The sequence below is a fragment of the Podarcis vaucheri genome, assembly GCF_965113315.1.
Source record: "Podarcis vaucheri genome assembly, chromosome: Z".
Classification (NCBI taxonomy): Eukaryota; Metazoa; Chordata; class Lepidosauria; order Squamata; family Lacertidae; genus Podarcis; species Podarcis vaucheri.
The window spans coordinates 19673472-19692259 of NC_138758.1; the positions used below are offsets into that span (position 1 = coordinate 19673472).

General features: G+C 44.9%; 1 protein-coding gene across 1 annotated transcript in view; it reads left to right on the top strand.

The window, feature by feature from the left end:
- The first annotated feature begins 13360 nt into the window (after positions 1-13360).
- NHSL2 (NHS like 2) overlaps positions 13361-18788 on the top strand; it is a 123530-nt gene continuing 118102 nt past the window's right edge. The window contains exon 1 of the mRNA XM_082207531.1: positions 13361-13655. Within this exon, the coding sequence (XP_082063657.1) occupies positions 13376-13655 (280 nt within the window). The 5' untranslated portion in view covers positions 13361-13375. The remainder of the gene's footprint in view (positions 13656-18788) is intronic.

The window sequence follows — 18788 nt, forward strand, 5'->3', positions numbered from 1 at the left end:
TGTGGAAAGAGAACATTAAATTTACGGCTTGCATTTCACTGAGGGAAAACATGATGAAAATGCTCTACAGATGGTACCTGTCACCTGCCAAATTGGCAAAGATCTATAAGGTGGACAACAAGTGCTGGAAATGTAGACATAAAGAAGGGACTTTCTTCCATCAGTGGTGGGAGTGTAAGAAAGTTAAAAGCTTTTGGGAAGAGATATATAACGAGATGAAAAAGATGCTAAAATATACTTTCGTGAAAAAACCAGAAGCATTTCTATTAGGTATAGTAGGGAAGGATGTCAAAAGAAAGGACTGTAGACTTTTCCAGTACGCGGTGACAGCTGCCAGAATTGTGTTAGCCCAGAAGTGGAAGCAGGAAGGAGTTCCAATGGTGGAAGAGTGGAGAACAAAACTGATAGAATATGCTGAATTGGATAAATTGACAGGGAAAATCAGATATACTAAGGACCAGAAATTTATAAAGGACTGGGAGAAATTTGTGTGTTATTTGGAAAATAATTATGGGGCAAAAATAACGCTAGTGGGATTTAAAGAGGCTTTGTAAAATATCAATAAATATTGTTTAGTAGAGATTATGAGGAAGGATGGAATAACTGGCAATAGGAACAAAAAAGATGGAATGTGTATTAAAAGGTTAACTATGAACAATGTCAGCAACGCTGATGGAAGTCCAAAAGGAAAATGATTTGTTGTACATATGGTTTTACTTTTATTGTTATTTTCTTTTTTTTTCTGTATATGATATTTTCTTTTTTTTTGAAACTCTAATAAAAATTATAAAAAAAGAAAAAAAAAGATTCAGATCCCTACTCAGCCATGAAGCTCACTGGAATACCGAGAAGCATAATTTACCCATTACTGAACTACAGTTTCCAGCACCCTTAACAAACTACAGTTCCCAGGATTCTTGTGGGGGTGTGCTTAAAATGAGCTTTGGATGCATTATGCGTACACAGGCTGGTGGGAGGTGCAGTCCAACTACAACTGGAGGGCCCTGGAAGCTGCCCTGGCGTCTCTGAGGAAGGATTGATGCAAAAAAATAAAGTATGTTGACCCAGCATTTAAACTCTGCCCATGTAATAGCTTATCTTTGGCCACAAAATCCAAACCCAAATTGCAGCTGTATGTAAATGATTCCCCTGGATTCCAAGTCTCTCTAAAAACTCATTCTGTGCTTCTAGAGGGAGAAAGATAATAATAAAAAGGAGCCTAAAAGAACTCTTCCCTTGGAGTTGTAGACTACCTCCTGCAAATGCTTGGTGTATGTTGATTCTTTCCATTTCAGCGCTTGCTTGCACCATCCAGGTAAGTTGCAGTGACATTAGTCTCAGGAGTGTGGCTGTGCCTCAACACATAAGCTGCAGAGCTGCATACACCTTCCCTTTGGCACGTTCCAGATCTTTTGTGCCCTGCAGTTGAACCTTCCTGTTTACTCCTTGAGTTATTTCCCAGAAGTGCACATGTCCAAGGATCCTGCATTTGTGTCTCCAGATTTTTATCAAGCACACACAGATAAGGCCTGTCCGTATTTCTGGACTCTGGTTTTATTCTCTCTTATATTCTCTTTTCCCTTTTCTAAACTGCTTCTGTTCACCAGAATTTGGTGTTCCCTCTAACAGATTTTAAATGTTTCCCCCCCCCCCAACATCATTTTCTTATAGTGCTGTGATTATTTTTCATCCTGCTTTACATTTTTTAAATGTCCCCCCTCCCCTTGCTACTCCCCTTCCTCCCATCAACTCTTTTGTAGACATTTGTTGGAGGATTTATAAATCAGCAGCTTGTCTTGGGAAGAGTCTCCTTCTGATCCATGCACAAACCCATATTTTTACAACTTTCCATTTGTGTAGTGAACAGCTCCTTACATTCAGACAAAAACAAGTTCCAGGTCCTTCATTATCATAATGAATCACCCCTCAGTTGGTAAGTCACTCACTTTGTTTGTCTCCATTGATTAATTATCACTTCCTCCTTTATATTTGGCAAGTTGTAAGACAGCTCAGGGATCTACTTCTTGCATCTGGTCATCCAGCAATTTGTCCTTTTCCAAAGATTCCTCAAAATGACCCATAAACGCAGAGTGCCTCCAGACTGTTGGTATTTTGCAGGAGGGATTCAAGTGCAATTACGTTTACACACTTTAAATGGCATCTCAGGTTAATGCCTGAGAGTGAGTAGGATCAGATAAAAAAAAAATATCCCACCACGCTGGTGTGTTTTTGCAGGTGCATTCTGCAACAGATTAATGCAATAACAGTGCATAGCTCAGTTGGTAGAGCGTGAGACTCTTGATCTCAGGGTTGTGGGTTTAAGCCCTACATTGGGCAAAAGATTCCTGCATTGCAGAGGGTTGGACTAGATGACCCTAGTGGTCCCTTCCAAGTCTATGATTAGTGGTGGGTGGTGATCAGCAGTGGTGATCAGCAGGAAGCTATGGGACGTTCACCAGTTAGGAACAAAGCAGTATGTCCATCTCCAAAATATTTGCAGGGCACAAACCGTATTGAAAGTGGGGTAGCGTAAAAACCACCCTGATATCACATATCATCATGGATGATGTGGAGAGGCACAAAGTCTTGGGAGGAGGAGCTTATATTAGTCCCCACTCCCCCTGTTTCCTTCTAAGGGACAAGATGGTGAATTTATAAATAAGGGGGTCAATTCGTTATTCTTCCACCCGTTGGAGGTCTGGGTTTTTGGAAGCATCTACTGTATTTTTTCACTCCCAACACACAGACTTAACTAGTTGTAGGAAAGGAACTGGAGTACCAAACAGAGGGTTCTTCTCTTCTTGACAAGGGTTCTTGAATGAGTCAGGACCAGTCGTGGGCAGCATGGTAGGGTACCACCACTCAGTGGCGTAGCGTGGGGGGTGCAGGGGGGGCCGACCGCACTGGGCGCAACATCTGGGGGTTAGGGTTAAGGGGCGCAAATACATGGGTTAGGGGGCGCAAATCCACAGGTTAGGGGGCACAAATTACTTGCCTTGCCCCGGGTGCTGACAACCCATGCTACGCCACTGCCACCACTCAACTAACCTCCAGTCGGTCACATTGCTGCTACTTAGTATGAGGAAGCAGGGGGTTGCAAAATCAGCAGCAGGAGAACAGGATTGGTTCTGCTACTGTGTTCGCACCTTGCCACCACCTTGACACTTGCTCTCTACTTCCTGGTAAGCAACAGAGACACAAATGACCAGAGGTCAGGGGAGTGGATCTCCATTCTGCCTACTCCTGGCAGGCCACATTGTACCAACACTTAAGAACTGTCAAGATCCTAGAAATTACAGACAAATCAGCCTAACTGATAAATCATCTAAACACGATGTGAATAATGTCCTTCAAGTATTAGCTACCTGGGCAGAAGAGAATCCTATATGTTGAACAGCAGGCTTGACTCCAGAATAGCAAGATGATTGTTTTACAGTATTCCACTTTATAACTAATACACGGCAAAAGGCAGCCCGGCTGCATTTATTGATTTAAGTGCAGTTTTGATTCTATAAATAGAAGTTGTCTCTAGGAGGAATTATTTTTTAAAAGCAAATATTGATTTGAGACTTCCTTTCTAAAATAAGGGAGCTTTGTGTAGAAACATGTTTGACAGTTCAAACAGGCTGGAGATGTGTTCTTGCAGAGCTTCCTGCATGTAAATGAGTTCAACAAGGCTGGATTTTAAATCCATTGTCTTTTCATTTTTATATGATAGATAGATAGATAATATTTATTACGGCCATAGGCCCATACAGGTAAAAACAACACATAAGTGACAGCTTGTGCCGTGGGGGAAAAGAAAAAAAGAAAAGAAAAAACAGTCGCTAAAACACCGCTCTAACAATAAAATACTATAAGATGGAAAGGCAAGCTACGCCTTAATTAGCTTATATGAAAAAATATAGTTCTACATTCGTATTAAAAAATCCATACGCCCAAGATTCTGGATAGACTTGTAAATGTACTACTTTGTGTTGATATTATTATTTTATTTTTGACATCTTAAGACGGCATGAGAAAGTTATTGAGACATTTATTGCTTTCTGTACAAAAACGATTCTAGTTATTAATGGTGCTAAATCCAAAGTAGTGGTCTTTGGTAAGGGAAAAAACTTTGCACGAATGGTAAATGCTCTAAAGAAATAGAGCAGGTGAAATTGTACTGCTGTCATGGTATACAGTTTTTCTGCAGAAACCAGTTGCTCGCATATTTAAGTTGCCTTAAATAGACTCCCAGAATTTAAGCTCATGGGATCAATTTGCCCAATTTTAAATGCCTTTAGAGCAATGCTAATTGTGGGTACAGAAATTCAGGGCTTTGTAAACATCACAACAGTGAAAAGCACCTTCTGTGTATGTTTTTAGATGTATTACAATCTATCCCTGCTTATTTAACTAGAGTAAAGTGTTGAAGAGATTTCTGGACTACTGCATGTTAGCATGTTTAATTACTGGTGCAGAATAATTCAAATTATTCTTCATAAGATCTGCCTTGAGGAATAGATGGGTGATAGGTTAAGGTAAAGGGGCCCCTGACCATTAGGTCCAGTCATGACCGACTCTGGGGTGGCGGCACTCATCTCGCTTTATTGGCCAAGGGTGCCAGCATACAGCTTCCGGGTCATGTGGCCAGCATGACTAAGCCCCTTCTGGCGAACCAGAGCAGCACATGGAAACGCCGTTTACCTTCCCGCCAGAGCGGTACCTATTTATCTACTTGCACTTTGACGTGCTTTTGAACTGCTAGGTGGGCAGGAGCAGGGACCGAGCAACGGGAGCTCACCCCGTCATGGGGATTCGAACTGCCGACCTTCTGATCGGCAAGCCCTAGGCTCTGTGGTTTAACCCACAGCGCCACCCGCGTCCCTAGATGGGTGATAGTTTTGGGTAAAATTCAAATTTACTACTGTAGTATAAATTCTCGGTGCAGGCATTGAATTCACTTGGAGATGTATTTTTTATTTTATTTATTTAAAACACACACATGCACATATATACTGCTTGTATAAAAAAACCTTTTAGCTGTTTACAAAAATATAAAATAAGATGTTAAAATGTTTTTTTTAGAAAAAGAAAAGTAGGTATTTTAAAATATTCGAAAGATGAGTAAAACCAACAGTAGCTAAAAAAGAAATAAAATATATGTAACTTCTATAGGTCTGGATAGCCTTGCCTGAACAAAAACTGTTTTAAGCAGGCACTGAGAAGCGTGCAGCGAAGGTGTGTGTCTAATTCAATGGGCAGGCAGTTCCAAAGTGTAGGTGCTGCCACTCAAAAAGATGTATTTATTACAAGCGTGGAATTAGCATTATGTGGCATCCATAACAGTGCCAGTTCCACAGATTGAAGTGGTTCAGTGTTCATACACTGGGCAAGTTGATCCCGCAAGTAAACCAGTCCCAAGCTGTTGAGAGCTTTTTATCCTACTAGCAATACCTTGCAGGTGCTTGCAGAGTGTGGGGCAGCCAGGTACACTTGCCCTGGGCCTTGAAGTACTGAAATCAAACCTAGCATTATTAGTATTTGACTGTCACCTGTTTAGGAGATTTCATACTTGACAATGGTGGAGGATGTGTCTGTGTGTGTGTGTGTGTGTGTGTGTGTGTGTGTGTGTGCCATTGGTGAAGCGTTGGTGGAATTTGCTCTTGTTCTGTTAGGAAATGCTCAGAGGGGGAGGACACAAAATGAAGGGTGATCGAGGAGGGTCTGGTGGGGGGTGGAGTGAAAAATGTCCCTATTTTCATCTGAGGAATGTTGGGGGATATGGGACCTGTTCCTAGAAACACACAACAAAATGAAGTCTGGATGAGCCCCTAGATAGATTCGCCTTTCAATGTGAACTTAACTGAATTTCTTCCTAATCCCTAATCATGTGAATAATGAAATAAAGAGGGGTGTGTGTTCTGCTTCAGCTCTCAGCTAGCCAGCCAGGCTGTTTGGGATACAGTGGTACCTCGGGTTACAGACGCTTCAGGTTACAGACGCTTCAGGTTACAGACTCCGCTAACCCAGAAATAGTACCTCGGGTTAAGAACTGTGCTTCAAGATGAGAACAGAAATTGTGCTCCGGCAGCATGGCAGCAGCGGGAGGCCCCATTAGCTAAAGTGGTACCTCAGGTTAAGAACAGTTTCAGGTTAAGAACGGACCTTCGGAACGAATTAAGTTCTTAACCTGAGGTACCACTTGCCTTAATATTAATGGCCAGCAGACGGCAATCTAAAACTGTTCAATAAATTATAACCATCGCCCTCTTTTTTCATTTCACTTTGTGCACTGGAAGATTGCATTTTTGTCTCCCAAGTATGCATTGTTCTAAAAGTATCACGCTGGAAGTCAACTTGCAGGTGGCTGGATGTGGAGGAAAAGGAAAGATCCAGCAGAAATAGCAGTGGAAGGACCTATTGAAATGATATACCACCACTGCCCTCCCCCGCCACACTGAGGTTAGAAAATGTGAAAAGAAACAAGGCCAGTGTTGTTTTTCACTTAGTATTTGTGTATCACCATGAATGTGCTTGGTGCTTTAAGGAGTATAAGAGGACAGGCCCCCATTGACACCCCCTATCTGAATGACAGCAGAAAGAAGAACAAAAGGTGACTTAGAATTCTGAGCACATACAAAGTGCTAACTGGTGGTAAAGGTAAAAGTAAAGGTACCCCTGACCGTTAGGTCCATTTGCGGACGACTCTGGGGTTGCACGCTCATCTCGCTCTATGGGCCGAGGGAGCCGGTGTTTGTGTGCAGGCAGTTTCTGGGTCACGTGGCCAGCACGACTAAGCCGCTTCCGGTGAACCAGAGCAGTGCACGGAAACTCTGTTTACCTTCCCGCCGGAGCGGTACCTATTTATCTACTTGCACTTTGATGTGCTTTCGAACTGCTAGGTGGGCAGGAGCAGGGACCGAGCAACGGGAGCTCATCCCGTCGTGGGGATTCGAACCGCCGACCTTCTGATCAGCAAGCCCGAGAGGCTCAGTGGTTTAGACCACAGTGCCACCCTTCACAGAATTACCTCATAATGTGGCACCCACATTTCCTCAGTAATGCTTTTAGCTGCACAGTCTCAATCTGAAGTCAACTTTAATTACTATGGGCGGAATTCAATGCTGAGCTCTTCTCATCATTTTGTCTGAGCAAGCGTTTCCGTTTGCCAGATGGAACAATCCCCCGCTCTCCTTGCCCTACACTGGGCAGGTGGGGCCAACTTGAATAAAATATTGGGGGCCCCACACAATCAATCATGTGGTGCAGTGCACACACACCATTTGAATGGCAATGCCCATCAACTTTTTTGGGGGGGATAGCCCCCTCAAATATTTTATGGGGAAAGCAAAGACCCCTTGGCTGCTAGGAGCTGACTCCCATGAAAATTCTGGGGGTTTTCTGAACACCTCCCCCCTCCCCCCAGCCAATTTCAGAGGGCTCAAGGGGCACACAGAGGGAGTGGGGAAGAAGGTTAGAATGAGAAATACAGTGGTACCTCAGGTTACAGGCGCTTCAGGTTACAGACTCCGCTAACCCAGAAATAGTACCTCTGGTTAAGAACTTTGCTTCAGGATGACAACAGAAATTGCACAGCGGCGGCAGCAGGAGGCCCCATTAGCTAAAGTGGTTCCTCAGGTTAAGAACAGTTTCAGGTTAAGAACGGACCTCCAGAGCAAATTAAGTTCTTAACCTGAGGTACCACTGTAATGGCCAGCCCAAGGTCACCTAATGACTGCATGGCTGAGTGGTGATTTGAAGCCAGTCCTCATCAACACTCTGACATTGCATTGGCTCTCAGGCCATGCAGCTCTTGACGGGCACCCTCAGTCACAAATGCAACTTGTGCAGAGGCACTAGAGTGCTAAAATCAGATGCACACTCACATTTCCGGATGTGCGCATTGCAGCAGCAGCCATATGGCTGCTTGAGCCAATGTGACAAAACCTGCTAAAAGTCTTCACAAAATTATCACAGAATTGTGGCCATGAGGGTTAATTGTGAGCATTGGGAACTGGAGAGAGAGAGAGAGAGAGAGAGAGAGAGAGAGAGGAGAGAGAGAGAGAGAGAGAGAGAGAGAAATACTTTGCACATGCTCTGTTGTAGCCTTTTTACTCATTTATCAAAGCATACTACAAGTACAAAGCATACAGCAAGTACACATAAATAATACAAAGTTACAAAGATTGTGTACCACTCACAATCTCCATTGAGTCATAGCAAGATCCAAGAAGTTCCAGGTGCTCACACAGGGTTGTGTTTCCGTTGGGAAAATCAAGGCACAGCAGGGGCTAGCGTCTCGAAGAAATATGGCTTATTGTACACATATTTACACTTGGAGTTTTCAGTGGAGGTGGTGCAGAACATTATACCCCAACAATATGTTTGTGTGTGTGTGTGCGCGTGTGTGCGTGCGTGCATTATTGTGTCTTATTCAACCAACAGAATGAAGGTATGGTAATATGCAATTTGGAAACAGACAATTAAATAATTTACTGAAGTTACATAAATTAGGCAGCATGCTATATTTAACTGTCATACTGAACAAGCAGGGGCGCCAACTTGAATAAAATATTCCGGGAGCAAAGACCCACCCTGCATAATTGATCACATGACACAATGCACACATACTATTTGAATGACAATGCACATCCACTTTGGGCGGTACCCTCCTCAAATATGTTAGGGGGGGCTGAAGCCCCCACAGCCCTTAGGAGTTGGCTCCTATGTGCACAAGTTTTTGGGTTTTTTTAAACATGCCTCCTGAAATTACCAAAATGGGAGTCTTTAAAAATGAAGCGGGATGTTTCATTCTTCAGAAAGTAGCTTAACTAAAGAATGGCAGATAAAAGATTTTGAACAATCTGACAAATCCAACATTTGGAGCAGAAATACCGGGCTAAGTTCAAGGTGCTGGTTTTGGTATGAAAAGCCTTATACAGCTTGGGACAAGGATATCTGAAAGATTCTCCCTCACCCCTTGCATACCCAATTGATCACTGCACTTTGCAGATGAGGGCCTCTTGTAGATACCATCTTATCAGAAGGTCTGTATCACATAACATAGGAATCAGCCTTTTGGGTTGTGGCACCTACTTTTTGGAATTCAGTGCCCTTGAAGATTACAGGTATTTTCAAATCCAGTGAAGAAATAAGTAAGAGAATGGGGCAATGTTATTATTTGCTCCAATATTTTCAAGTCAGGCCTATTACCTGATAAGGAAATTCAACAGTCTTTTTGAAATAACAGAATGATGAAAGAACAGAAACAAACAAAACAAAAAATAGTAATTAAAGTATATAGCATCATTATGAAGACTATGCCTACTAATATTGGTGGGATAAGGAATTGGGACAATATATCCCCACAGACATAAGGAACTAGGCCTGTCAATGTATCCAGCAACCAATTGTGAGTATGAATCTCAAGGAAAGCTTTTATAAATTGATAGCTTGCTGGTATTTGACACCTGCAAGCCTCCAGGTGGTCAATATTTCGTGGGAGGGATTCAAGTGCATACCAGACATTTAGGTTTGCACAACTGAAGCATATTAAAAGTGCTCTACCAGCTTAGTGCAGCAAATCCTTTTTTTTTTTTTAATGGACTTTTTGATGTCAGGAAAGCAATGGGAAAATGCACTGAAAAGTGTGTGATGAATAAATGGTTATTAGGAAGCTATAGAAATACCACAAAAGCAAATCAGGATGGGTGTTAATTGATGCATTAGCTCCCTGGAAACAAGTGTGTGGGGGGGAATCCTCAATCAAGTCTGGGCATAATCTAACCCCTGCATAAGCTTTGTGCAAGCAGATCAGGATGGATGCTCAATAAGTAGTTCACCTGTAGGAAACCTGTATACTGTATAGAGAAGTGATAATATAGGATAGAGCCACAAAGCACTAAATGCTGACATGGCCCTGCCCTAAAATAGTTATTTTTCTGAAGTGTAATAGTAAATGAAGTTCATCTTATGACCCATTAGCAGTCCCATTATGTATGCTTTTGAGATATATCAAGGATCTGGAGTTACCAGAATATGTGCAAATGATGATGTGTTTTGTGTTAACACCTGCTCACATAACAATGTGCTACAACTGAGAAAGAGCACAGCACACACATACACACCCAGTTAGGATAGGGCTGTGGGAGTAGGCTCACATGCAAAATTAATTACTATAGTGGCTACTCGCAGATGTCCCGTCTATTGAACATTCATCCTTGTTCGCACATTTGTGGGGAGCTCAGATGATGTTATCTATTGAACATTCAGTCAGTGCATCTCCTCCATCACCTTCTTGTTGCCAAAAGTCCCAATTCAGGTAGGTGGGTTTGTTACATTAAGCGCTTTAAATAAACTTTAGTTGTGCCACTTTAATTTGCCAGTATGTGACTGAATACCATTGAAAAATGGTGACTGCCTGGAAGTGCCTGCTGAATGAGGAAAGGTAGCATGTTCTGGGGAATTACAGTGTTCCTTCTACCATATAATTTTGTCTAAAAACAAAGGTGGTTTTCAATATTAGAGCATTTTCACTTCACGGGGCAGGTGAGCACCCAGCAGGTAGTGTGTATGAGAGAGACGTTTTAACTTTTTATTGCTGCTACACATTTGACCATACATTTAGCTGTTGAACCATTTCCCCCACCATTCAAATTAGACCGGAGTAGCTGACACTAATATGTATTTGAATTTGTGTACAAGAAGCAACTCCATTCTTTCCCGTTCATACCAGCAGGCATTCTCCTTTGTGTCTGCTGCCATCTTGGTTGTTGATTCTATGATGCCAATTAAGTAATGACAGGGCATGTGTCCAAAAAAAGAGAGAGAGCTGTGCGTGCACCTTGTCTTTTTGTCCTTAAATATATAAAAACACACTCTCCACTCAAGAAGTGCGCTAAAGCACATACTGTCGTCAGGCAATTGTATACCAGTCACCGTATATTTACTTGTACTGTTTTCTGCAACTTTTGTGCAACTAAAAGGGACGTGGGTGGCACTGTGGGTTAAACCACTGAGCCTAGGCCTAGGGCTTGCTGATCAGAAAGTCACGGTTCGAATCCCTGCGATGGGGTGAGCTCCCGTTGCTCAGTCCCTGCTCCTGCCAACCTAGTTCGAAAGCACGTTAAGTGCAAGTAGATAAATAGATACCGCTCCAGCGGGAAGGTAAACAACATTTCCATGTGCTGCTCTGGTTCGCCAGAAGCGGCTTAGTCATGCTGGCCACATGACCCGGAAGCTGTTCACCGGCTCCCTCAGCCAGCAAAGCAAGATGAGTGCTGCAACCCCAGAGTCATCCGCAACTGGACCTAATGGTTGGGGTACTTTTATCTTTAAGGGATAAAAAGTGTGGTTATCTGAGCTCCTGCCCTGCCCTTACTAGCATGCTGGAAAAGAAATGAGAGCATTTGTAAATTCTCAGCACGTATCATACTTTTCAGATTGCTGCTCAATACATCAGTTATAAGTGACATTTGATCCACTCACCAAAAGCCATGGAAACAAATGAGAGTAGTGCGTTCAAGATGCTTTTCTCCAATTTATTGGATTATCCCTGCATCAGGTAAAATCTGAATTGACAAAGCATCGAGATTGGTGTTGTCTGAGGGTAACGTCATGTGAATGACACAAATTAAATGGGAGTGCAAATAGCTACAAACACACATTAAATTCCAGGGTAGACAAACTCTGAAAATCCTACTAGCTCTTTTTTGTTTTAGAGGGGGAAGAGATATAAGAACTTTAGGAGTTTGGAAATGCCATGTTTCTGCAATCAGATATATACAGTACTTCCTTGGGAATAATGGTTCATTGAATACAGTGGGGCGTTCTTCTGCAAATTAAAGGTGCCTACAGTTTCTAGGAAGGAATCCTCAAGAGGGTTTCTAGCTTCTTTTCTGCAGTTGGGGGCAGGGACAGATCTTAAGGGGAAGTTAAGTTCACACATCTTTCCCGCCACAGCTTCCCAAGGCTGCCTTCAGCCAAAAGCTGAGGTGACAGAGTGCAACCCTATAGTTGCTTGCTGCACACACACAGAACTCAGGCCTGTGCATCTTTACTCAGCATTTAGTCCAACTTGGGTCAATGGTATTTAGGCTCACATTTACTGTACAATCACAGTGCTTCCAGTGCTGGGTTAAGGTTCACATGACGTTATTTAAAATGCATTATGCATTCTGTATTTTGCTATAAAATATTACTGTTTGATGTTTTCCTTTCTAAAACGAACTTAACACTGACAGGCGTCCTTAAGCTCTTCCTAATTCACCTGCAGCCAAGGTATGAACACCTTTGCGTAGGGTAAAAGTATCCCTGCTCCATCAACACTATGTACACAAACAGAATCTGACACTAATGAAATCATGATAATCTGAAGGGTTAGCAAGCACTGGGTGGCGGACAACTTCTCTGCACCCTAAGGTTTTAATGTGAACACGGACTTATAGTCTCAGGTGAAGTGTAAACAGTTTGCAGTCAAACCTAAGTTAATGTGTCTTTGAATGTGAAGTGCACATTTTTTGAAATGGAAGTAGTTAGCGAAGGGGCGCAGGACCGGGACCGGAATGCATGGGAGCCTAACACTTCTCTTCTCATGAAAATCACACCTCTCTCTCTCCCTCTCATGTTTGCCTTTGGCAAAAGGGCAGGTGTTTTAACTAAGTCTCCCGGTGAAAACAATGGGAGAAGTGGTGGAACTGTGCACGTTTTCTTGTGCACGTTGCTCTTCACGCGGGGCGGAAAGCCAAACAGAGGAGAATTCCCCCACCCATCCATTAATGGCATTCGTGTGTGAGGAACACGCGCCCAGTAAGGCTTCGCCATCCTGACCGGAGTGGAGCCCCATTCAAGGAGGACTTTTTTCTGAAGTGACATAGCATCGGATCCGACTGGCTCTGAGCTCCTGCGTGGGGACGGTCGCGCTCTTAGGGTGGGCCTGAGAGCGCAACTCTCGAACTGAGGCTGCGAAAACAAACTGATGATGTCAGTACAGCCTCTCGCTTCTCTCTTGCTAAGTCTGCTACCACCGACAGTCGGCCGGTTCCAAAATAAATCTGCTCGGGAAAATAGGAGAGCCGCCCCTTCTAATCCCTTGGGGTTATACTAGCAGCTCCTCCTCGGGGTTCCCCGTCGAGGCGAGGCGTTCCCCAGGCTGGTCAGGCTCGAGAAGCAGCTCAAGAGAACTCGACTTCTACTGCCTCAAAGTCCCGGGCAAGCAGAGGAGGAACCGGTGAGCTCCTGGGAGGCCCCGTCGGACGAGCAGCCGTCAGCTTCCTCCTTGTCTAGAAAAGCAACAGCAGCCTGGCGCCGACCGACCTCCAGGCAGCAGATCCACTCCGAGGGACGCCCGGACAGCGGCGGCTCCTCTCTGGAGGGCAACCAGGGCAACAAGATGCCCTTCTGGAAGCGCACGGTGGAACCTCGCCGGCTGCTCCCCTCCGCTGCCGTCGCCCCTCGCTTGGCTGCTCTGCCACTGGCCCAGCTCCACGACGTGTGCGGCCTGGCGACGCTGGCGCTGCTCCGGCAGCTGGCCGATCTCTGCGGACACTCAGCGGCGTTGCTCGCGGACCTAGAGGGTCGCTTGCTGGAGCTGGCCCGCCGCGCGCACCGGCTTCGAAGCCGCCTCTGCAGAGTCCATGGGCTCATGCGCCCCGGGGCGTCTCGAGAGGCAGGTAAGAAAGAAAAGTCACCGCCCGCTCCGTCGAGGCAGGGCCACAGCGCTCTTTGGGAATAGCACGTGGGCCGCTCATAGAAGGGCGCGCGGATTGTTTCCAAGGCGGAGAAGGCGGGAGGGATTTGCTGTAAGGCAGCTACTTACCCCCCCCCTAAAAGAGGAAAGGCGTCACCCAAATGCAATGCAGCTTACGCTAGTGGTGAAGACTGCGGGCAGGCAGTGGCGTAGCGTGGGTTGTCAGCACCCGGGGCAAGGCAAGTAATTTGCGCCCCCTAACCCTAACCCCCAGATGTAGCGCCCGGTGCGGCCGGCCCCCGCCCTGCACCCCCCACGCTACGCCACTGCGGGCAGGTGACCTGCTTGTGCCTGGCCGGTGTGCTCTCTGGGTAGCAGTCACTGTGACGGGCAACTTCAATACTTCTCTCCCTCCCTAAGTTCTCTTATCTTAAAACCAGACTTGAGTCGGACCGTGGGTTCATCCACACTTTCCTTGTGCCCTGCGTAGAAAGCAGGGGTCGGGCAGGGGCTCAGTGTTTCAACCAGAGGACTCCTTGAAATAGAGGACTTGTCCTCTCACAGCCATTTGAATGGAGGACTCTACTCTGTAGAGTGGAGCAGGTGGCCAGTCTGTGCAAGTATCTCTCTGCAGACCCAGAGGGTGGGGGTGGCAAGGAAGGGGTTAACTCTCAAAAGAGTCAGATGTCAGTCTCAATCCTTTCTGAAATCCACCGTTTATGTCCTGGACATCCTGTGATGAAAAAAGAATAGGCCCTTTGCCCATGCTCGGAGGCATTTTTAAAGAAAAGAATTGTCTCTTTTCCCAGTTTTTTCTTCCGATGCAAAGGCTTCCGATGGGCTTTCTGACATGACAGTGGTGGTGGTTTTGCTGACCCTGCTTGCTTGCTGCAACTTCACAGCCACGCTCCACCTTCATTGTCAAAGGCAGTAGTGCTTCGGTTTACCTGCTTGCAGACAGACTTCTGGTTGTCCATTGTGATACTGGAAAGCTGGACTAGACAGGCATTTGGGCTGGTTCAGCAGAGCTCTTCTTATATTTTTAAAGATAGGTCACGAAGCCGGAAGAAGATGATATGCACAAAATTTAAAATGGTTCAAAACAAGATGCATCTGCGGGGGTGTGTGTGTGTGCTGGTGAAGCAGCGATTCTGACACATTTGGCACGTTGGAAACACATGGCTTTCCCCCAAAGAATAATGAGAACTATAGTTTACCCTTTCATGGAGTTACAAGTTTGCAGAACCACTGACAAAGTACAGCGCACAGGGCTCTTTGGGGGAAGTTATGTGCCTTCTTAAGGTAAAGGTAAAGGGTCCCCTGACTGTTGGGTCCAGTTGTGACCGACTCTGGGATTGTGGCGCTCATCTCGCTTTATTGGCCGAGGGAGCCGGCGTACAGCTTCCGGGTCATTTGGCCAGCATGACTAAGCCGCTTCTGGTGAACCAGAGCAGCGAACGGAAACGCCGTTTACCTTCCTGCTGCAGCGGTACCTATTTATCTACTTGCATTTTGATGTGCTTTTGAACTGCTAGGTTGGCAGGAGCAGGGACCGAGCAACAGGAGCTCACCCTGTCGCGCGGAATCTAACCACCAACCTTCTGATCGGCAAGTCCTGGGCTCGGTGGTTTAACCCACAACGCCACCCGCATCCCTTCTTGGCTGATAGCAATAGCTGCTAACCCACAAGCATTTCTGTAGAGAGGCAGGATCCAAAGGCCCTCAGCAGCAGAATAATGATGTGTGAATTAGTTTCTAAGTTTCTTAGTTTCTAAGTCACGGGGAAAGTAATAGCCTACTTTATTTGGTATTTAGGCCTCAATAGCCCACTTTATCTGGTATTTAGGCCTCATCCAGTTCTACTTGCCAAACTTTAAGATGCTGAAAACAAATTGGAACAGGTTCGGAGTAGGCTAGTGAAGATGATCAGGTGTAGAGAATATAAGAACGAAAGAAGAGCCCAGCTGTATCAGGCCTAAGGCACATCTGGTCCATCATCCTGTTCTCACTGTGGTCCAGCGCATGGCTTCAAGAAGCCCACAGGCAGGAAAATGTCTCCTGTGGGGAAGGGAGCTGCAGGAACTGGCTGCAACTGCAACTGTTTAGCCCGGAGAAGGGAAAACTTGGAGTGTTTACATATTGGACTTTTACTCTGGCTCCAATGCACTCCTGCTGTTAGCATTTGAATCCACGTACATGTTACACAAGGGATGCGGGTGGCACTGTGGGTTAAACCACAGAGCCTAGGGCTTGCCGATCAGAAGGTTGGCAGTTCGAATCCCCACGATGGGGTGAGCTCCCATTGCTCAGTCCCAGCTCCTGCCCACCTAGCAGTTCGAAAGCACGTCAAAGTGCAAGTAGATAAACAGGTACTGCTCCGGCAGGAAGGTAAACAGTGTTTCCGTGTGCTGCTCTGGTTTCGCCAGAAGCAGCTTAGTCATGCTGGCCACATGACTTGGAAGCTGTACACTGGCTCCCTCGGCCAATAAAGCGAGATGAGCGCCGCAATCCCAGAGTCGTTCGCGACTGGACCCAACGGTCAGGGGTACCTTTACCTTTACATGTTACACAGGACTGAAGTGTCCTGTTTCACCACTTGCGGCAAAATGGGAAGATCTTGTGCAATTTCAGGTGACATCTTATCCCAAATGGACATGCTCTTGTCCCCCAAATCAGCACTGTGATGGCAACCGGCTTCTCCCATGGGTGTTCGGGGGGGGGGGGGCTTCTGCTGCCTGAAGCAGTAGCTTCACCCTGCCTAATGGCTGGGCAGGCTCTGATGTTCTCATGATATTAATAATAAAATATTAAATTTATAATCCACCCTTCCTCTGAAAGGAGCCCAGGGTAGCCAGTAATATGTAAAATATTTAAGCTTAAAACAATTCCAGCACAGATGCAGACAGGGAAAGATCTCAGCTTCAAAGGCTCAGATTAAAGCTACCCTGTAGTTTCTGGAGAAATATTTTCTTCTCAAACCAGCATCTTACCTGAAAGGATAGCTTAAGCCATGTTCCCTTCACAGCCACTGCACTTGCGTGGGTGGCAGCATATGCCCAGGTGAAGGCTTCGTGATAGGAGTTCGGGGGGAGGGGGTTGCAAGGGGGAGCGGTTATGGGCATCAGGTGATCACCTGCCTTTTCTCTGGTATGTACAGCAGGGTGCCAAATAAGATCTAAAATGCAGTAGGGAGAAATGACCTTGCTGTGTTTTAAACCACTAATGTGTTCATAGCCTTGTATTCTTATTCCCCAGAGGACAAAACAACATCTAATGAGCTTAAGCTACAGAAAGGTAGATAGATTCTGGTTGAACGTTAGGAAATATATCAAGAGGAATTTGACAGTGGAACCAATTGCCTAATGGTGTCTCTTGCTGAAGGTCTCCAGCCAGAAGCTAGAAAGCCGTCTGCTGGGGAAACTCTAGAAACTCTGGAAACCCCTCCAACCGATTGTGTAATTTACAGTTTGTTGTCTATTCCCCTTCCCCTCAATCTGTTGTTGGTTTCTGGTATGTTTTCCACTGGGTTTTCGGACCAGAGGGGTTTGAAAAAGTATCATGGAGCCTGTGTTTCAGATTTCTCAGCAAAGGTGCGTTTTCTTAAAGGGCCCTTTAAAAAGTATGCCTTCTTGGAGAACAGTTCCAGTGTAACTGCCGAGTGTTTTCAACTGTTCTGACAGTGCCCAGCAAGCTCTCCTGCTGTTGCAATTTGCTTCTCCATCTGCTCTGGGCTGCCATTTGCCCCCCCCCCCCCGCCCCCATGTCAAGAGTGAGCCAAAAGCATCTTTTAAGGATGAGCTTTTATTCTGTAGATCAAAAAGCATTTTCTTGTGACTTAGCATTATTCCAGTATTGAACAAACTACGCTAAGTGTACAGTGGTATCTTGGTTCTTAAACTTAATCCGTTTCGGGTGTCCGTTCCAAAAGCAAAGCATTCCAAAACCAAGGTGCACTTTCCCATAGAAAGTAATGCAAAATGGATTAATCCGTTCCAGACTTTTAAAAACAACCCCTAAAACAGCAATTTAACATGAATTTTACTATCTAATGAGACCATTGATCCATAAAATGAAAGCAATAAACAATGTACTGCAGTCACACAGTCAATATATCCAGTTGCTGAACTGGGTTCCACCCAGTCACAAAAACAAAACGAAAAGAGCTGCAAAAACAAAAATGCAAAATAAATAGCAAAAACAGACGGACCTCAGCATAACACTCAAATCGGAAGTGTGGCACTCAAATCGGAAGCCTAACACTCAGAATGGAGCAAGTTCGGCTTCTGAAAAAAGTTCGCAAACCGGAACACTTACTTCCGGGTTTACAGTGTTTGGATTCCAAGTTATTTGAGTACCAAGGCGTTTGAGAACAAAGGTACCACTGTATTTTAAAATGTACTAGAGTGCACAATTGGATTTCCCATCACTTACACCTTTAATGCTGCTGTTCTTTTGGTCATGATCAATCTTATTGCACCAGTGTGTTTTTAATAACAGTTCCATAAAAATATCACACCAGTGTATTGAGGGGTTAAGTCAATGGAGTATCGCTGAATTCATAAGAGTCACACATTGGATTGCTTAGCCGTTTAACGGGGGTTGAAAGCAAACATTGAATAAAGAGTTGAATGGACCTACAAGGTCATGGACTTATTGGTCTATTCCCTGTGGAGTTTTCTTTCTCAGCATTTGTTCCACATCTGCAAATGGGGTAAAAGTGGTCTGCATACTTGTGAACTATGCAGTCTTCTCCGAAAAGCAGGTCCCCCGATTCCCTTTTTTCACCCTTACAGAAACTCTGTGAAGCAGGCTAGGCTGAGAGAGGCTGGTTTAAGATCGATCATCCAGTGAACTTGATGTTTGATGGGAAATTTGAACTCAGGCCTCTCTGGGCCTGGTCTGGAACTCTACCACCTTACACTATTTTGGCTCACCGGGAATGAAACTACGCCCAAAGAGGGATCAAAATATTTTTTATCAAAAATTCATAAAACTAAGCAAGTAATTCAAAACAATTTTGTGACATAACCCTGACCCCACATTTATATCACTTTAAAAATCATGGCTTTCTCAAAGAATCCTGGGAACTATATTTCACCCCTCACAGAGTTACAGT